Source organism: Urocampus carinirostris, chromosome 18 (assembly GCF_059441175.1).
Source record: "Urocampus carinirostris isolate Australia breed hairy pipefish chromosome 18, RoL_Ucar_1.0, whole genome shotgun sequence".
Taxonomy (NCBI): Eukaryota; Metazoa; Chordata; class Actinopteri; order Syngnathiformes; family Syngnathidae; genus Urocampus; species Urocampus carinirostris.
In genome coordinates this window covers 27347468-27366025 of record NC_142366.1, presented here as the reverse complement: position 1 = coordinate 27366025, position 18558 = coordinate 27347468, and the positions used below count along the sequence as shown (strand labels likewise).

The 18558-nt window shown below is 40.2% G+C and overlaps 1 protein-coding gene across 2 annotated transcripts in view; it reads right to left on the bottom strand.

The window, feature by feature from the left end:
- vav3a (vav guanine nucleotide exchange factor 3a) overlaps positions 1-18558 on the bottom strand; it is a 178683-nt gene that overhangs the window by 21609 nt on the left and 138516 nt on the right. For both annotated transcript variants that reach the window (XM_088322515.1, XM_088322516.1), the window contains 4 exons: positions 10482-10547; positions 8227-8261; positions 5540-5656; positions 2343-2430 (listed from right to left, as the gene is read on the bottom strand). In XM_088322515.1, the coding sequence (XP_088178641.1) occupies positions 2343-2430; positions 5540-5656; positions 8227-8261; positions 10482-10547 (306 nt within the window). The remainder of the gene's footprint in view (positions 1-2342; positions 2431-5539; positions 5657-8226; positions 8262-10481; positions 10548-18558) is intronic.

The following is an 18558-nucleotide window of genomic DNA, read 5'->3' as shown; positions in this document are numbered from 1 at the left end:
GAGTTTAAAATGAACTGCACTGTTTTGGCAGGGATCCATTATACCCAGTCGACTATTGCTGAGAGTGAGGCCAAGAGAGCAAATTTCTGTAATGCATAGCGACTCTTTTTGCGTTTTTTCCCGCCTAAAGTGAACAGCACCAGAATTTTAGCATACACTATTGTCAAGTGAGACCAGATAATGGTGATTTTTTTTTAGTTTTTTTTTGACCAAAACAAGAAAAATAATGATTAAAATTATTTTCCATAACATTTTTAAGCTTTTTGAATTAAATTATGTTTATTTAAGTAGAAAAATGTTAAATATGTAGTATACTGGAAAAAAAATGGAAAAAAGTAAAATAACAAAAAAATATATATATTTTTTTTTAAATAAATACACTGTAAGTATAAGTTATGTAAAATAAACACATTGTTCCCACTTCTGATTAGTTTTTTTTTGATCAATCTGATTTTTGATCGGTTTCACAAATTCAGATCATGAAGCCTAGTTTGAGTATTGTTAAAGGAACAGTGTGTGTTATTTAGAACTTTAAACAAAAAATGAGGGGAAAAATGGTGCAGTTTGGTTACTTTGAGTTTCCATAGTTTGTATTCTTCCTTGTGCTTCTTAGCATTCGCTTTGGGTTGCACAACACAGTAAAGTTATATATAGCTGTCAAATTATACACACTGTCCCTTTAAGTTTCAGTTTTCTTTCAGACACCACCGGGAAATACATTTGAAGATAATAACTCATGATTGATGCCCTGCGATTGGCTGGCAACCAGTTCAGGGTGTCCCGATGATTGCTGGGATGGGCTCCAGCCCCCCCGCGACCCTACTGAGGATAAGCGGTGTAGCTAATGAGATGAGATGAACTCATGATTGATACTTGCAAATGGATCTGGGTTAGAAAACAAAACTATACTTCTTAAAATATGTTTTCATGAATTTACATACCTTTAAATATATTTCTTGATTGATTCTAGGCTCTATATGAATGAACAAAACTTGGAAAAATACGTTTACGGTTCACTGTATACTGTATTTGGTATACCTTTCCATTATGTGTGTGAAGTAGGGGCCTGAAATTCGGGTCAGGCCTAAAAAAATGTCAATCATTATATTCGGGCTGGGGCCGGGCTTCTTTCTCTTTTGCTGATTTTTTTCTTCAAATTATCCACCTGTCATCGTTCTTTGTTTCTTTTTATCTGATTAGGATCCGCGCAATGGATTCCGTCTGCGGATTGCACATCCCATGTCCGCACGCTGGGCTAAAATCACTCCTTCTTCCGAGCAATGTTCCCTCTAATTTTCCACGGGTCCGCTTGAAACAACAGTGAGCAACAGCAATCCCAAGTGTGGCAACCAAATCAATATCAAACATGTCCAAAACTTGACATCACGTTACATTTTGCTGAGTTTCCGCAATGCAAAATTATTTTTAACTTTTGAATGAATTGACTAATGCACTATTGCAAAAGTTGTACGGCCTACAAATGTCATTTGTTTTAACAATTCTTTCACAAGATTTCCTTTCTTTCTTTTTTTCTGGCTTTTTTCTGAAATGTTCCTTCTTTTTTGTCTTCCTTTTGTTTCTTTTTTTCCTCAGCTTTTCACTACTTTTTCATTTTGGTATTTTTTTTCTTTTTTGCTCTATTCCCCCCCTTCCTTTGTCATTTTGTGCATAATGTTTACATATTATTTGGTCATGTAGGGCTTAAAGTGTCGTGTCCAGCATGGTCGCCGTGGCAACCGGCTGGCCCCGCCCCCTGGGAAACAGCTGAAGCAGATCGCTTAATTTGCGCGTTTGCTTCTCAAGGGGGGTTTTGGGTTTTGCGGGTGCTGGCTCATTGCATTTTCTGTCTGCATTTCCCGTTCTGTTTTGCTCTGTCCTGTTTTGTTTGAGTCGGAAGAAACCTGTGTTTGCACGTTTTTAGTTAAAGCCTGTTTGTTCTGTCTTGCCCCTGAGTTTTGGACGACTTTTATTTTGTTAAATAAAAGATCTGATCGTCAACGCAAGTGAGTTCTCCCTTCCTGCCTCCTGCCTCCGTTCTGGTCCGGTCTCCCTTGTGACATAAAGAAGCAAAAAAAAAAACCTGAAGAGCCGTTTGGGACCCGAAAGAGCCGGTTCCTTTTAGTGAGCCGAGCCGAAGAAGCCGGTTCTCGAAAAACTCTACTGACTCGACTCAACTTCGTTCTATTTCGACCTTGACTTCCAAATACCGCATTTAGAACACAGCGTCAGGGGAACCCGTGTATTTTGACCTTCATGCGCTGTAACTTTGACTTAATTGGCTTCTTAATGAGCAATTTGGAGCCCTGATTTTTGTGAGCCGGCTAGAAGGAAAAAAGACTCACAAACAGACTCCTGAACTTCTTGTTCTCGGCGATGTGGAAGCAGCCGTCCTTGGTGAGGATTTTTATGTGCTTCACGTCGTTGTTGTACCTGTGGGCCATTGAATAAGTGATGAGTGTAATTTCCCTCCCCTGATCACCGCCATCGATCGGTGGCCCCCGGCCCCCCTCGGTGGAAGCGTAATGGAATGCGCGGGGTCCCCAAGGTGCTTGACGTGCCGATGATGGGTGATCTGGAGGGGCCCGGGACCACCGACGGGGGCCCGCCCGGGTATTTGTCATTCATAGCCTTGCTTGACTCGGGATTATTCACCTGTGTGGTCTGTGTCCTTTATTTAAAGCAGGGGTGTCAAACTCATTTGAACTCGGGGGCCACACCATAGAACAAACATTCTGTCGGGGGCCGGACGAGTAGATTAAAGAAAAAGAAAAAGAGAGAGAAAGAAATGAGAGAAAGAGGGAGGGAAAGGGAGAGAGGGTGTTACAAAGAAAGAAAAAGAGAGGAAGGGAGAGAGCGTGAGAAACAAAAGAGAAGAAAAGAGAAGTCGTGAGAGAGGGGGAAAGAAAGGGAGAGGGAGACAGAAATTTGGGACAAAGAAAGAAAAAGAGAGAGAGGGAGAGAGCGTGAGAAACAAAAGAGATAAAAAGTCGTGAGAGAGGGGGAAAAGAAAGGGAGCGGAAGAAAGAAATCCAAAGAGAAATAGAAAGACAGAAGGAGAGAAAAGGAAGCGAAAAGGGTAGGAAGAGAGAAAGAGAAAAGAGAGAAAAGGAAAAAAGGAAGTTAGAGCAAAAGATGTTAAAAAGACAGAGAGAGAGAAAGGGACAAAGAGCAACAAAGGAAAAGAAAGAGAGACACAGAGACAGAGAGCAAGAGAGAGAGAGAGAGAGGGAAAGAAATACAAGTACAGTGTCTTTGTTCGAGGCGCCTGGCTTTGGCAACATCAAGTTGACATATTTCAACTTGCAGCTTGTTTTTCTCTTGCGCTTCTCAGAGTGTTGTCTCGCGGGCCGGATTCAATCCCTTAGCGGGCCCGATCCGGCCCGCGGGCTGCATGTTTGACACCTGTGCATTAGTTGATACAGTGCCATCTAGTGGTCAAATATTAAACACCGGAGCTTTTAAGAAGAAATTGATGAACTAAAAACCAAGTGATTCTAGTTGCCAACAGTTTAATGATTGACTTTACCGATTTGTTGTTGCATCCCTAATATAATACATACTGTGCTTTTAACTTTCATATTAAGGCGAGGGATTCAGCCAAATTTGAGATGCTGTAAACCAGGGGTGTCAAACTTATTTTAACTCGGGGGCCACACCATAGAACAAACATTCTGTCAGGGGCCGGACTAGTAGATTAAAGAGAAAGAAAAAGAGAGATAAATATATAAGAGAAAGAGGGAGGGAAAAGAAGAGAGAGGGCGGGACAAAGAAAGAGAGAGAGGGAAAGAGTGTGAGAAACAAAAGAGATAAAAAAGTCATGAGAGAGGGGAAAAGAAAGAGAGAGGAAGAAAGAAATCCAAGGAGAAATCGAAAGACAGAAGGAGAGAAAAGAAAGGGAAAAGGGTAGGAAGAGAGAAAGAGAAAAGGAAAAAAGGAAGTTAGAGCAAAAGATGTTAAAAAGACAGAGAGAGAGAAAGGGACAAAGAGCAACAAAGGAAGAGAAAAAGAGAGAAACAAAGAGTGAAAGAGACAGAGACTGGGAGAGAGAGAGAGAGAGAGAGAGAGAAATAAATACAAGTACAGTGTCTTTGTTCGAGGCACCTGGCTTTGGCAACATCAAGTTGACATATTTCAACCTGCAGCTTGTTTTTCTCTTGTGCTTCTCTGAGTGTTGTCTCGCGGGCCGGATTCAATCCCTTAGCGGGCCTGATCTGGCCCGCGGGCCGCCTCTTTGACACCTGTGATTTAAAGCATCACACGTAATTTGTTTTCAGATCCCGGGCTCCCCCTGCAGTTGGGAAGCGTGACTCCCAAGCAACTGCGCCAGATGTTATACGGTCGGGGTGCTCATTAGGTAGATCGCGATCTACCGGTGGATCACTAAGGTAGTTATGCTGAAAATGAATCAGTTTTTCTCAGAAATGTCTTGTAAACAAGTATTTTCAAGAAACTTAGCAATGTTGAACTGTTCTTTACTAAACAATGGTAAAAGCTAGGGGCAGCACGGGGGCACAGTGGTTAGCGGGTGTGCGGCAGAGTTCTGAGGTCGGGAGATCAATACTTATACTCTGTGATTAGTGCAATGTAAACAAAACACTGAGGACTCCGCTGCCCCTAGTGTTGTGGAGGTGCAAATGAGAAGCACTGATTTAAAATGATTCGGATGATACATGGCTAACCAGACGGCGGCACTGTAGTTTCGGTGTGTGCGGCACAGTTCTGAAATCATGAGATCGAACTTCCTGCGTGGAGTTTGCATGTTCTCCCCGTGCTTGCAGGGGTTTCTTCTGGGTACTCCGGTTTCCTCCCACATTCCAAAAACATGCATGCCAGGTTAATTGACTGGTCTGAATTGTCCCTAGGTGTGAATGAGTGAGTGAGTTGTCCGTCTCTGTGTGTCCTGCGACTGCCCACTACCTGAAGTTAGCTGAGATGGGCTCCACCACCCCCGCGACCCTACTGAGGATAAGCGGTGCAGATAATGGATGGACGGATGGGTAAAAGATAGAAAAAAAACTTTTATTTTAATAGTAAAAAAAAGGTTGAAGCTGTCTATTTCTATATACAGGGTTGGGTAGGGTTACTTTAACTGGATTACTTTCAATTACTTTTAGATTACTCCAATACCAAATATGCTAATAAAAGACAAAATAAACTAAATGTGAATAAAACTACTAAATTTTGTGCAGGCTTGGAATACATGTAACGGCAAAAATAATGTTGGCAAGCTGTTTGGATTTCTTTTCATTTTGTTTCTGTCGCATTTTATGTTCGTTTTGCCGGAGATCAAAGAAATCAAAGCCAGGAGAGAAGGCTTACCACGTGTTGTGAGTCATCATTTTATTCATATTTAGTTTATTTTGTGTTTTATGAGCATATTTGGTATTAGAGTAATCTAAAAGTCATTGAAAGTAATCCAGTTAAAGTAACCCTACCCAACCCTGCCTATATACAGTAGCTACAGAAGGAAATTTTTGGTAGGCCTTTAAAAAGAAGTCCAAATGGCAAAATTTGAGAACTTCAGGACAACGAGACTCACTTAATGCTGATGGCGTACTCCGTGTACTCTCTACTGCGATGGCGTACCAGGTACGTGCTGTTGACCCGGTTGATGAGCTCCGCCTCCGCCTGGATTCGCTCCATGGGTCCCGCAAACCTGGCAACCAGAAAATGCCACACCTGAGTTTTCAAATCTAAAAATTAGCATTGTCCAGTTAGCATATAGCGATAACAGTCACACCACTTTGTTTTCATTCGCTAACAGCAAGTCAAGCCATTCAATATTTTCTTTTTCTGGTTCCATGTTTTCTTTTTAATAGTACCTATTTACAATGTTCCCTCTAATTTTCCCTTTCGGGTCTGAGCGGTCACACAAAGTCGGTGAGCAACTCTTGAAACAACAGTGAGCAACCATAATCCCAAGTGTGGCAACTAAATCATTATTAAACATGTCCAAAATTTGACATCAAGTTACATTTTGCTGAGTTTCCGGCAATGCAAAATGATTTTTCTCTTTTGAATGAATTGACTCATGTACTATTGCAAAGGTTGTACGGCCTACAAACGTCGTTTGTTCTTACAATTCTTTCACAAGATATCCATTTCTTTTTATCTCCTGATATATTTTGTCGCATAATATTAACATTTTGGGGGCCTTATTTAGTCGGTTGTAAGATACAGAACTATACTTAATCACATTTTTTAGTGGAAATACAATGTTGAGATTCACTTGATATAATTGGAAATGATTTGAATGCAACACAAACTTTTTCTTCTTTTTCCTGTGTTTTTTTTCTACTTTTTTTTTAATTTCTTTAAAAAAAATCTCATCTTGTTTATTTTTTCCGAGCTGTTACTTTTTTCTTTTTGTTCTCTGTTTACTTTTTTTCTACATTTTTTTCTTATCTTTTTTTTTTTTAGCTTTTTTCTGAATTTTTGCTTCTTTTTTTCTCTTCCTTTTCTTTTTTTCTCAGCTATTCAATACTTATTTATTTTGGTATTTTTTTCTTTTTTGTTCTATTCCCCCCTTCTTTTAAGTCATTTTGTGCATAATTTTACATAATATTTGGTCGTGTAGGGATTAAAGAAGCAAAAACAACCCGAAGAGCCGTTTAGGACCCGAAAGAGCCGGTTCCTTTTAGTGAGCCGAGCCGAAGAAGCCGGTTCTCGACCAGCTCTACTGACTTTACTCAACTTTGCTCTCCTTCGACTCGACTTCAAAATACCGCATTTAGGACACAACGTCAGGGGAACCCGAGTATTTTTACCTTCATGCACTGTAACCTTGACTTAAGTCGCTTCTTAATGAGTCATTTGGAGCCCTCATTTTTGTGCGCCGGCTAGATTTTCTTGTGTGCTGAGAATGTGCGAGCAGTGCGCAATTGCGCTCGCGCGCAGCTTAGAGGGAACACTGCCTATTTACCAGGGTTGGGTAGGGTTACTTTAACTGGATTACTTTCAATGACTTTTGGATTACTCCAATATCAAATATGCTAATAAAAGACAAAAGAAACTAAATATGAATAAAATTACTCAATTTTGTGCAGGCTTAATGGAATACATGGAACGGATAAAATGATGTTGGCAAGCTGTTTGGATTGATTTTCATTTTGTTTCTGTCGCATTTTATGTTAGTAACTTTAACTTGAGTACTTTCAAGTACTTTTGGATTACTCCAATACCAAATATGCTAATAAAAGACAAAATAAATTAAATATGAATACAATTATGACTCACAACACGTGGTAAGCTTTTTCTCCTGGCTTTGATCTCTTTGATCTCCGGCAAAACGAAAATCAAATGCGACAAACAAAATGAAAATGAATCCAAACAGCTTGCCAACATCATTTTTGCCGTTCCATGTAATCCAAGCCTGCACAAAATTTAGTAATTGTATTCATGTTTAGTTTCTTTTGTCTTTTATTAGCATATTTGGTATTGGAGTAATCTAAAAGTCATTGAAAGTAATCCAGTTAAAGTAACCCTACCCAACCCTGGCCACAGCAAGCAGAAAGACGCCAGACTAACATGTCGGACTTTAAGGTATGAATCCCACTATGTAAAAGAAATACACATTTCTCGATTTATGTTTTTTGTTTTTTTTTTTTTTTTTTTAATGGTAACATTGCTATTATAAATTACTTATTTTTGCCTAATATTCAGATAAATGTTTTTTCTTTTTTTTATTGAATGTTTTTTTTTTTTAAATTTATTTTACCACAAGGAGGCATTAATATTACACCATCCCGTCAATCATTACATTCAGGTTCGGGCCAGGCCAAGCTTCTCTCGCTAATCCAAAAGTAATTGCAAGTAATCCAGTAACCCTACCCAACCCTGGCCATAAAGTTGTCAAATATTACACACTGGGGCTTTAAGATATTATCTCTAAACAGCCCAAAGATTTAATTCATAAGCTAAGAAAATAACACATTTTTTTTCCATGCTACGGTTTATAATTGCTTTCTTGCTGTGTCAATGAAATAATGAATATGTTTGATTTATTTTCAACCCCTGACTCTACTTCTGATTTCAAACCACAGCAGCGCCACAAACAAAATAATAAAAAAAATAAAGAAATAACCCAATTCCTCAATTTGGAAGCTCGATTAACAGTTGTCAGTCTGCTTTGTTTAGTTCCAGCCAATAAAGCAATGATTTAGGAGAGGCTTCAACCTCCCCATTGACAATTTCATTAGGAGACTAACAGATAATTTGTTAACTTACCATGGCTGAGAGGAGTAATCGATGGGCTTTGGGACCTGGAGCAAACAGACGAACGTATAGTTTTTAGTCTGGTTAAATATCAAACATCAGGTAACGAAACGAAACATTCGGTTTGTTTGACGCCAAAGTGTTTTTACGTCCAAACTGTTATCTTTACAACATAATGTCCTGAAGCAATTCGAATTGTAGCGATAAGAGAGGCTTCAGAGTCCTGGAGGATGTCATCCTTTGGTGTGTACGCACTCTGCCCTACTTCCGGACGATCGTTTGTAAGTTGAATTTGTTCGTAAGTTGCATCAGAGATATATTTTGTGTGTTCAATTTTTTGAACCGATATGTTTAAGGCTGCAGCACGGCGGCGCAGTGGTTAGCGCATGTGCGGCACAGTTCATGTCTTGGGAACCTCCTGCGTAGGTTCAAATCCAGCTCCAGACTTCCTGTGCGGAGTTTGTATGTTCTCCCCGTCCTTGCGTGGGTTTCCTCCGGGCACTCCGGTTTCCTCCCACATTCCAAAAACATGCATTTCAGGTGGATTGGCCGGTCCAAATTGTCCCTAGGTGTGAATGAGCGAGTGACTTGTCTGTCCCTGTGTGCCCTGCGATTGGCTGTCAACCAGTTCAGGGTGTCCCCTGCCCACTGCCCGATGATTGCTGGGATGGGCTCCAGCACCCCCGCGACCCTACTGAGGATAAGCGGTGCAGCTGATGAGATGAGAGATGTTTAAGCCTTGTATAAATAACCTGTATTGTTTTGTACTAAAAACCAAACGTTTGACATAATATGCTCTATAAAAATAAATAAAGCTGAGTTTAACTTACTTTTGGGAGATGTGCTTTTATTTATTTATAAAAAAAATAAACAGTCAAAACCAAATTATAACAATCACAAAAAATCAAATCAACAAATATAATAAATCAAAACACAAACTCAAACATTGTAGTGATAAGAATAATGATATAAAAACAAAAATGGAAATATAAATGTAAAAAAAATAAACAAATAAAAATTACCATAAAAACAAAATAAAAACAAAAATCTGAATTTAAAAAAGACATAATTTGAGACTGGCAGCATGATGGCGCAGTGGTCACCCGTGTGCGGCACAGTTCTAAGGTCTTGGGAACCTCCTGTGTGGGTTCAAATCCAGCTACCGGACTTCCTGTGCGAAGTTTGTATGTTCTCCCCGTGCCGGGCACTCCGCTAATAATTTGCGACTTCAAGTTTCTCTGAAAGCCATTGTGTGACCAAAATTAAGGGGGATGCTTTCTATCACCAACAAAAACGGACCTATCCACCCGCTAAATTTGCTTAGGAGCCACTGGCTCCCTACTTTGGTTTAATATGGCTTTTTCAACATTTTGGGTTGCCGACCAGAAAGTAAATGTTGTTTTTGGTAACGTCCACATGATGGCGACAAGGTCTCTCGTAGAAAGTAAAGTGGATTGTGTCCTTAATACAGTTGTGCAATAAACCAGCAAAATTCCATCCATCCATTATCTGCACCGCTTATCCTCAGTAGGGTCGCGGGGGTGCTGGAGCCCACCTCAGCTACCTTTGGACAGTGGGCAGTGGACACCCTGAACTGGTTGCCAGCCAATCACAGGGCACACAGGGACAGACAATTCACTTGCTCAGTCACACCTAGGGACAATTCGGACCGGTCAATTAACCTGACATGCATGTTTTTTGGAATGTGGGAGGAAACCAGAGTGCCGGGAGGGAACCCACGCAGGCCCGGGGAGAACATGCAAACTCCACACGGGGAGGATGTGATAGCTGTACTCCAAGGCCTTGGGAACCTCCTGTGTGGGTTCAAATCCAGCTACCGGACTTAATGTGCGGAGTTTGTATGTTCTCCCTGTGCTTGAGTTGGTTACCTCCCACATTCCAAAGACATGCATTTCAGGTGGATTGGCCGGTCCAAATTGTCCCTAGGTGTGAATGAGCGAGCGAGTTGTCTGTCCCCGTGTGCCCTGCGATTGGCTGGCAACCAGTTTAGGGTGTCCCCTGCCCACTGCCCGATGATTGCTGGGATGGGCTCCAGCACCCCCGTGACCCTACTGAGGATAAGCGGTGCAGCTAATGAGATGAGATGAGACAATTTGAGACTCTACCACACTCCTCCAATGAGCACTAACCCACTCAAAAAAGACATTTCCTAGGGTTAAAAATATCAATAAAGCGTCCACCGTCTCCACCAAACCGGAAAGCCGAACGTCGACACGGGTATGTTGAAGAACCACAAGCTTACTTACACATGGGCAGGGCTTCACCGCGTCGCTTGGAAAGAAGCCAACTTCTTTTGTTGACAGGATTTTGCCCTGCAGGCCCAGAGAAGATCATTATCTGACGTAACGTACATCTTTGCTACTCCGTCTCAATAACTCAAGAACAATTAGTCCGGGACACAGTGCATATAAACAACCGCTGTTATTCTATTGAGGCAATAATGGCTGGCAGGAAACGACTCCTTATTCCCCCCTAGAGGATCGATTGATTTATAAACACTGGGGAGTCTATAGAAAGGGTGATGGAGAGTGTGCTGGAGACCAATGTTTGGTTATCTCCTTTGCTTCAGACACTGGAGCGTAATTGTCTGTTCTTGTGTTGTTGACATTGTTTTGTATGTGATCCGTGTTGGGACTAACACCTAACAAAGGAAACACTTCCTGCAACATGAATCATTTCCTCTGTAACAAATACTGTAACCAATTTATTATATCTTGTAACTAGTGGGGTGGGCGTGTCTATGTTATCAGCAATGATCGCTGTCATTTTCCAGGGGTTCACACAAAGTCGGTGAGCAACGCTTGAAACAACAGTGAGCAACCAAAATCCCAAGTGTGGCAACTAAGTTTCCAGCAATGCAAAATGATTTTTCACTTTTTGAATGAATTGACTCATGTATAATTGCAAAGGTTGTACGGCCTACAAACGTCATTTGTTTTCACAACAATTCTTTCACAAAATTTCCATTTTTTTTTTTCCTGGTATCTTTTATCGCATAATACTAACATTTTATTTAGTCGTTTGCACGTTCACAACTGTATTTAATCACATTTTTTAGTGGAAGTACAATGTTGGCAACAAGATTGACTTGGTATAGTTGGAAATTATTTGAATGCAACACAAACTTTTTCTTCTTTTTCCCAGTTTCTTTTTTCTATTTTTTTTAATTCCTTTAAAAAAAATCGCATTGGGTTTATTTTTTCCGAGCTGTTACTTTTTTCTTTTTGTTCTCTATTTACTTTTTGTACTTTTTTTTTTTTTTTTTTTCCTGGCTTTTTTCTGAATTTTTCCTTCTTTTTTCTCTTCCTTTTGTTTGCTTTTTCTCAGATTTTCACTACTTTTTCATTTTGTTATTTTTTTTCTTTTTTTGTTCTATTTCCCTCCCTTCCTTTAAGTCATTGTGTGCACAATTTTACATGATATTTGGTCGTGTAGGGATGAAAGAAGCAAAAACAACCCGAAGAGCCGTTTGGGACCCGAAAGAGCCGGTTCTCTTTAGTGAGCCGAGCCGAAAAAGCCGGTTCTCAAAAAACTCTACTGACTTTACTCAACTTTGTTCTACTTCGACAAGGACTTCGAAATACAGCATTTCGAAAACAGCGTCAGGGGATCCCGTGTATTTTTACCTTCATGCACTGGCTTCTTAATTAGCAATTTCGAGCCCTGATTTTTGTGAGCTGGCTTGATTTTCTTGTGCGCGCAAAAGCTCTGGATAGTGCGCAATTGCGTACACACGCAGCTTAGAGGGAACATTGGTTATCAGCAAAGTACAACTAAATATAGTTATGGCGGCGTCGTCTCAAGCACTCTTGAGTTTCTCCTCATGGAGATACTCTCCCTACCGTCTATCTATCTACCCAGGTCATATCTCTCGAGAAGGGTGACCGAAAGCGAGACAAACACATACAAAAACAAAGAAAATTTTAAAAAGTGGCAAAAAATACACCCGAAATTTTTGGGGGACCACGGCCAACCCAAATGCCCAAACATCAAAACAAGTTAAGCCTGGAAGGTGTGAGAATTCTCCAACCGGGGTCCGCTGCAAAAAATATATACCATAAAATTCGGACTTGAAGCTGCAAGTTTTTTCTCAAGCGTTCAACGCTGCGGCTTATGCAATGATGCGGCTAATATATGCATTTTTCTCATGTACGCCAGGGGTGTCCGAGCAGTTAAGGTAAGAGTGACACAGGTGGGATATATGTGTTGAGGAAGGTTTAATGTAACTTTGCATACCGACTGTGTTTGTAAACATCTCGTGTTTTAATTTGGGCACATGCGGCTTGTAGTCAGGTGAGGTTTATGTATGTAAAAATTGTTTTTTCCTTTGAAAATGCACTGGGTGCGGCTTTTAATCACGTGCACTCCATCCATCCATCCATCCATTATCTGCACCGCTTATCCTCAGTAGGGTCGTTGGGGTGCTGGAGCCCATCCCAGCTATCTTCAGACAGTGGGCAGGGGACACCCTGAACTGGTTGCCAGCCAATCGCAGGGGACACAGGGACAGACAATCCGCTCGCTCATTCACACCTAGGGACAATTTGGACCAGCCAATTAACCTGACATGCATGTTTTTGGAATGTGGGGGGAAAACGGAGTGCCCGGAGGAAACCCACGCAAGCACGGGGAGAACATGCAAACTCCACACAGAAGGTTCGATCTCATGACCTCAGAACTGTGCCGCACACCTGCTAACCACTGCGTCGCCGTGCTGCCCCGGGTGCGCTCCATTGTCCAAATTTTACGATATGTATTAGCCTGGAGAGAGATGGGTGCCACCAGGCTGTACTTGCCCAAGACTCACCACAGGAAATGGTGCCCCTACAACCCTAATGGTTAAGGGATTCAACCAACCATTTTGCTTTTATGGCTCTTTGGTACAAAATGGAATGGCAAGATGCGTCGATAATGTCAAAGACTTTTTGGACAATTTTGCATATTACTCATGTCGTTGTAGTATCAATACGTTCTCGCTTAGTATCGATAATATCGATATTTGGATCCATCTGCCCTTAACTGGTTGCCAGCCAATCACAGGGTACACATACCTAGAGACAATTCGGCCAGTTAGGCTGAAATGCATGTTTTTGGAAATGCGAGAGATAACCGGAATGCATGGGGAGAACATGCAAACTCCACACTGGAAGGATGCGTTAGCTGGACTATCAAATGTAATTTGTAAGGAAATAGAAATTAATCCTCTTACCTATCGTCTTTTAAGGAAGCGGAGGAAATTGGAGGCAAGAAGTATCAAACCCAGGACAATAGTATCTTCTCGCTTAGTATCGCTAATATCGATATTTGGATCCATCTGCCCTGGACTGGTTGCCAGCCAATCACAGGGTACACATACACCTAGAGACAATTCGGCCAATTAGGCTGAAATGCATGTTTTTGGAAATGCGGGAGGAAACTGGAATGCATGGGAAGAACATGCAAACTCCACACGGGAAGGATGCGTTAGCTGGACTATGGAATGTTATTTGTAAGGAAGGGGGATTAGCACTTACGAGGCCCCTTCTCAAGGTTTCTTATTTCCCTCATGTTGAGGTTTTGAGTTTTTCCTTGCCGGTATGTCGGTTTTAGATCAGGGGACGGTGTCATAGTAACCTGTGCGGTCCTTTGAGAAATTTTGTGATTAAGGACTATACAAATAAATGAGACCCCTGTCATACATGAATTAAATCAATACAGTTTTCCACAACAATTGTAACTACCGTATTTTCCGCACTTTAAGGCGCACCGGGTTATAGGGCGCACCCGGAAAAAATCGTTTTTGGTCCTATATTTGACATACATATGACGCAACGGATTATAAGGCGCTACAATGGGAACGTGGACAAAACAGTCAGATGGTTCAGTCCAACTTATTTCCCCCTTAACATTCCCAAAGCATGCAAAGACGCAAATACGTGTCGAGAACACGTGCGGATGCGGTGTCCGTACGATGTCACTCAAATGCATCGTTCCATCATTCGGAAGGTTAAAGTCTTGGGATTCAAGAAATGCCAACCATTCCTTAGTTTCTATTTTCTTTTTCGCTCGCAACTTTACTGTATATATGACAATAAACACTTGGAATTGAGTTTAATTTAAAACTAGACACTCCATTCCATCCATTATCTGCACCGCTTATCACAGAAACATCGCGTTCAGTCTGAAACAAGATATAGGGAAAATATATAGCCAGAGTAGCTCACCGAAGTCGTTGTGTTCATAATAATGTGCAGCCGTGGTCCTCTTATATCCGTGAGTTTAGTAAATCCAGGAGAATAAAATATTTACAAATACAAAATAGTAAAAAAATGCTTTCTGTGTGCTCTACGCATTCATCTTTTTCGGCCAATTGCAGGCTTTGTTTTGCCGTTTAAGCCTATGCGAGCCTGTAAATGATAAAAAGGATCCGCCCCCTTGACCTCCGAATAACTTTAGCCAATAGTGATCGATTCAACTGATGATTGACACGTCTTTTTTGGCCAATTGCAGGCTTTGTTTCGCCGTTTAAGCCAATGCCAGCCTGTAAATGATAAAAAGGATCCTCCCCTTGACCTCCGAATAACTTTAACCAATAGTGATCCAAATGATGATTGACACATTGGTTAGCCAATGAAACGCCGGAAAATAAATCCCAGCATACACCGCGGACTACTTGGCGTTCGGGGGAAAAATCGAGTCGGCGGCTGCACGTTAGTTGGAAGACTTTGCGATTTAATATTGATCCATATATAAGGCGCACTGTATTATAAGGCGCATGGTCAGCTTTTGAAAAAAATAAAGGCTTTTAGGTGCGCCTTATAGTGCGGAAAATACGGTAATTAAAAAAAAAAAAAATGCCTCACTTATAAAAATATTTGTCAGTTGACGCTGACCTTATAAAGCTAGCATTAGCACCCCGACAGCCTGTGGAGGTCATCGCCCGTCACGCACGAAATGATTACAGGCCAGACATTGAGTGAGTAAACACAAAAAATAACCACGGCGGCGAATAAATTACGCCCATCGATTGTATTTAGCGCACAGAAGCCGCGGCAGGAATGATTACGGTCGGCCGGCGGCGGAAAATGATTGATATTGAATGTTTGCCGACTGCGTGCGTTCTCCGGTTGGGCTTCTGAAAATGATTTACCGTCTTGTGTTGATTTCTGCTCACATACTTGAGGAATAATTGTTTGTGCGTGTTAATATCGTTTAGTGTAGTGGTTCTCGATTGTTTTAGTGAAATATTCTCTCTCTCTCTCTCTCTCTCTCTCTCTCTCTTTATATCTTTTGTTTCCCACAGTCTCTCTCTCTCTCTCTCTCTCTCTCTTTATATATTTTGTTTCCCACAGTCTCTCTCTCTCTCTCTCTCTCTTTATATCTTTTGTTTCCCACAGTCTCTCTCTCTCTTTATATATTTAGTTTCCCACAGTCTCTCTGTCTCTCTCTCTCTCTTTATATCTTTTGTTTCCCACAGTCTCTCTCTCTCTCTCTCTCTCTTTATATCTTTTGTTTCCCACAGTCTCTCTCTCTCTCTCTCTCTTTATATCTTTTGTTTCCCATAGTCTCTCTCTCTTTATATCTTTTGTTTCCCATAGTCTCTCTCTCTTTATATCTTTTGTTTCCCACAGTCTCTCTCTCTCTCTCTCTCTTTATATCTTTTGTTTCCCACAGTCTCTCTCTCTCTCTCTCTCTTTATATCTTTTGTTTCCCACAGTCTCTCTCTCTCTCTCTCTCTTTATATCTTTTGTTTCCCATAGTCTCTCTCTCTCTCTCTCTCTTTATATATTTTGTTTCCCACAGTCTCTCTCTCTTTATATCTTTTGTTTCCCATAGTCTCTCTCTCTTTATATCTTTTGTTTCCCACAGTCTCTCTCTCTCTCTCTCTCTTTATATCTTTTGTTTCCCACAGTCTCTCTCTCTCTCTCTCTCTCTCTTTATATCTTTTGTTTCCCATAGTCTCTCTCTCTCTTTCTTTATATCTTTTGTTTCCCATAGTCTCTCTCTCTTTATATCTTTTGTTTCCCACAGCCTCTCTCTCTCTCTCTCCCTCTTCCTATGTATATATATATTAAGACATATATTTATATAAATATTTTCATATAAAATTGTATTTGATGATTTATTATCATAAAATCATTCTATGATTTTATTATTGTTTTTATTATTTATTATTACAGTATTTACAAGTTTCCTTTGTATAGTACTGTAGTTGAAGAAACCGTAGAAACAAAAAAATAATAATTCTAGATAACAAAGTTCCGTACCAAATATTCATGATTATTAGATGTGCTATATATACACTGCAAAATAAAACCAAATATGAATAAATAATTAAATTTGGGTAGACAATTGAGCTGAATTTTGTATTTTCTATTAAAATATGTAAAGACAATATTCATATTTTCATGTATTCAATGTGTCCTGATTACTGATGTGACTCAGCTGTGCCCACTCATTCGATTGGCTCCCGGTCAGTATTTGAACCCAGTCCTGTCTGTCCCCTTTTGTCAGTCCGTCTGCAAACCTCAGTATATACTAAGCAAGCCTTTTTCGACCCTGACTCCCACCTGTCCTGTTTTTTGCCCCCGTCTGTGTCCGGCTTTGACCCGTTTTGACCATGACCACGTCTGCTCTCCCGTCCCGGCTTACGACCTCTTTTTGTCCCCGACTACGTCTACTTTCCAGTTCTGGCTTACGACTCATTCCCGATCCCGAACACGTTTTTTGCTCTCCCGTCCCGGCTATTGACCCGTTTTTTTCCGTCCCTGACACCGCCATCGCTCGCCACGAGAGCCACTTGCTTCCCGTCCTGTTTCCGTTCTGGTCTTGACACAATGATTTATTTTCCGTTTTATAACGATCTTTATTAAGGGCGATTAACATTTTATAATCACTGGGAAAAATGTGATTTTATTATAAAATATTTTCATTTTCATTTTTAAAAAAGTCAATTCTTAGTCATTTTTTGAGGTGGTTGGTAAGACTTTCAGAGTTTCATGTATGTGGTAGATGTCGAAAATATAGAAACGGGAAATACCTCTAAATCACAAAGTTTCATATGCAAAATTAGTCATCATTACCGGTTTTATGCACACAAAAAATTTGAGATATAAATAATTATATTTTTTAGCTGAGAGATGAATGTGTTAATTTTTAAGTATAATTTTGTATTTCGTAATAATATATGAAAATACTATTTAAAATATTGTTGAATAATAATATAACTTAATATAATATAATAGAAATAATAATAAAACCTTTTTTTTTTAAACATTCATTTTTAATCATGATCATTTTGCTCAAATATAATAAATATTACATTTAAACAAAGTTGCATCATAAATATAAAGATATAACTATCTTGCACATTTCGGAATTTTCTTTATTCAAATATTTACTTTTCTAAATGAAATCATGAAATTGTTTATTTTTATATGAAGTATTTCAATTCAAGCATTTTCAAGGACTTCAAGCACCAGTTTGGTCTCCAGAAGAATGTTTCTACTATATGGTTCCTGGGCTAAACGAGTTTGACACCCTTGCTGTAACTAATTGTTGGGTCTAAAGAGACCACTGAAGTGTAGGAGAATTAAAATAAATATTGGCTAACTGTAGAAGGAAATTCAGACAAAGACTTGTTTTGTTTTGTTACAAGTGCAGTTGGAGAAGGACCGGGAGGGGCGAATAATTTACTTTTGTCTCCCTGGCCACGGTCCATCTGGCTTTTCCCCAGCCTGCCTTTGTGTTTTATTGAAACAAGAAGACATGGAAAAGTACTGGTATGTTGAGACAAAAGGCGAAAAAGACCCCCCCCTCTGGAAAATTACCAATACCTTCAAACAAAGACAGGGAGACTAAGAGACGCCAAAAGGGAACATCAAACTGATTAGAAATACACACCTTAGGCAAATACGTTTAAGCCAACTTTACATTAATACATACTGCCCCGATGGCGAACCACGACTTTATCATATTTGCGCTAATAATTGATCCGTAAAGTGTCCGTTTCTTGAAAACACAACATTTTAATCCAAGCATTTTCAAGGATTTCAAGCCCCAGTTTAGTCTCCACAAGAATTTTTCTACCATGTGGCCCCTGAGCTAAACGAGTTTGACAGTATAACTAATACACACTGCCCCTTTAAAATGTGACTGATTGCAAACCATGACTCCATTATATTTGAGCTGTAAAGTGTCTGTTCCTTGAAAACACAACATTTTCATTCAAGCATTTTCAAGGATTTCAAGCACCAGTTTGGTCTCCAGAAGAATGTTTCTACCATGTGGCCCCTGAGCTGAATGAGTTTGACACCTCTGCTGTAACTAATTGTTGGGTCTAAA